We start from the raw sequence: 2,419 nt of genomic DNA, 5'->3' as shown, positions 1-2,419 counted from the left end.
GAAAATACAGAGTGGGGGATGGGTTTTACACAGGCAGAGGCTTAGAGAAGTGGGTGTGGACATTCGTGGAGGAGGGAGAGAGAGACAGGACGCAGGGAGAGAGGGAGGGAGTGGTTTGGAGAGGGTGGGTGTAAAGAGAGAAGGAAGGGAATGGAGAGAGGGATGGGGAGCAGGGGGTACGGAGAAATGTGGGTCAGAGAGGGAGAGAGCGAGCGAGGAGGAATAGCAGAATGGGGCGGCACAGTGGCACAGTGGTTAGCATTGCTGCCTCACAGTGCCAGGGACCCGGCTTCAATTCCACCCTCACGCGACTGTCCGTGAGGAGTTTACACATTCTCCCCCTGTCTGCGTGGGTTTCCTCCGGGAGCTCCAGTTTCCTCCCACAGTCCATTGATGTGCAGGTTAGGTGGATTGGCCGTGCTAAATTGCCCATAGTGTTCAGGGAGGTGTAGCTTAGGTGGGTTATAAGGGGATGGGTCTGGGTGGGATGCTCTGAGGTTCGGTGTGGACTTGTTGGGCCGAAAGGCCTGTTTCCACACTTTACGGATTCTATTCTATGACAGAGATATACCAGAGGTGAACGCAAGGACAGAGTGACTTAAACCCAACTCCTGAGCTCAGTCCCAAAATCCTCCCATTCCCTTGGGGCCGAGTCTGTCTCTCTCCAGCTTAGCTTCTTCAAAACAAAGACAATCAACAATATAAGACAACAAGGTGCAGGGCTGGATGAACACAGCAGGCCAAGCATCAACAATATAGTTTGCTGTGCTGCTTGGCACTTTTTAATGAATGTTAATTACATTTTGAAGTTATAGATGCAGTCAGTGGAATGGTGCCTTTTCTCTTTGGCCTGTGAGTTGAGAGAAACATTGACATGTTTCCCTGTAACCCCCTGTGGGATAAGGTTGGATAAACCGGCACTACCCTCAGTCTGTTACCATAGCGACAGGCTGCTTCATTGCTGAAACATTGAACTGAAATGAGAAAATCCTGGATGGATTGATTAATGAGTGAATTTGATTGATTGATGAATTTGGGTAAAGGGATATTTCAGCACATTCTTCAGCTGCTGTCTGAACTTAGTCTGGGTCACGGCATAAATCGCGGTGTTTGTGCAGCAACTGAGGAGCTGCAGCATGAAGCCCAATTCCTGCACAATGCCATCGAGAGCCACAGATTCATACCCAATCCACCACATCCGGCCCCATATAGAATACACCATTACCGTTGACCACAACAGGACAAAATTGGCCGAGATCACAAACAGTAAAACAATGGATTTTTTTCGATTTCTCATTTCTGTGTCACCCTGACCGTCCCCATTGGTGTGAGCCCGGAGTCTCCTGCGGGCTCTGCTGGTCACTAAAATGTGTCTGACGGTGAAAACATTGAGCAGCAGAATCAGGAGAAATGGGAGAGTCGGGGTTAGGATGTGGTGGAGGACCTCGATTGTGACCCAGACACGTGACCTTTGAACATCGATTATTACCGCGCAAAACCAGGGGAAGTTCATCAGCCAATAATGAGCTGTGAGCATAAAATACCAGAAAATGTTCTTTAAACAGCTCAGCACAGTCACTGTTCCCAGAACCACAGCCGCGGTTTTCTCACTGCAATATTTACTTTTCAGCTTCTGGCAACAAATGGCCACAAATCGATCAAAAGTGAAAGTGACGGTGAACCAGACAGAACAGTCAGTGGCTGCATAAAGCAGGACGGCGTGGATATTACACACGGGGATGGAGAACAGGAAATAAAACTGTTCCCGATGAGCAATGGGAATGTGTCTCAATATCAAGTCGAGGATAATGACCAGTAGATCGGCCACGACCATGGCCCCCAGGTAACGTCTGACACATGATGACAATCCACAGTCTTTATACAGCAGGACATAGGTTGTCACTACGTTAACTGTGAGGAAGGAAAACAAATAAATTATACAACAGCCTGGAGGCAAAGTTACCAGTTTCATTGAGGACAGAGTGAGATTTTCAAATGTATCACTGTATTCAGAGATTTATTGAGATAATTGGAGGGAAGTAACAAAGTTTAAGGTCTCAATTACTTATAAAATGTGACATAACATGAGATCTCTTCCCTCGGGATCTTATCTTTTGTTCACTTAACTGACATCCGGCCATTCACAAATAACGTAAGTTATCGAATGTTCCGGGGAATGTTGATTACAGAATGCTCCAGGATTATTGGTCCTAGAATGTGATGAGGTCGTAAAGATCCCCACCACAAAGGCCCTTCTGTCCCTCATTTTTGGTGAGATCCACTCAGCCTCGCGGTGGAAATCTCTCCCCAAACTCAACTGGCACTTTGCATACAAAAACAGTAAGATTAAGACAATGCCTTGATCATTTGATGAAAGATCCTCTTTTACAGTCATACAGATGCCATTCCTTATTCGGAG

General features: G+C 46.8%; 1 protein-coding gene across 1 annotated transcript; it reads right to left on the bottom strand.

The window, feature by feature from the left end:
- Positions 1-820: 820 nt before the first annotated feature.
- On the bottom strand, positions 821-1,834 carry LOC125482580 (probable G-protein coupled receptor 139). The gene has a single exon (XM_048594679.1). It carries the CDS (start codon positions 1,832-1,834, stop codon positions 1,004-1,006), a length of 831 nt encoding a protein of 276 aa, XP_048450636.1. The 3' UTR covers positions 821-1,003.
- Positions 1,835-2,419: the final 585 nt, after the last annotated feature.

Source organism: Rhincodon typus, unplaced genomic scaffold, assembly GCF_021869965.1.
Source record: "Rhincodon typus isolate 14 unplaced genomic scaffold, sRhiTyp1.1 hic_rhity00012855, whole genome shotgun sequence".
NCBI classification, from domain to species: Eukaryota; Metazoa; Chordata; class Chondrichthyes; order Orectolobiformes; family Rhincodontidae; genus Rhincodon; species Rhincodon typus.
Note: the sequence above shows the minus strand (reverse complement) of the source record. Positions and strands in the feature narration are given on the sequence as shown.

Coding starts and splice junctions, on each gene's coding strand:
- LOC125482580 (XM_048594679.1), bottom strand. CDS start 1,834: ATGGTCGTGGCCGATCTACTGGTCATTATCCTCGACTTGATATTGAGA.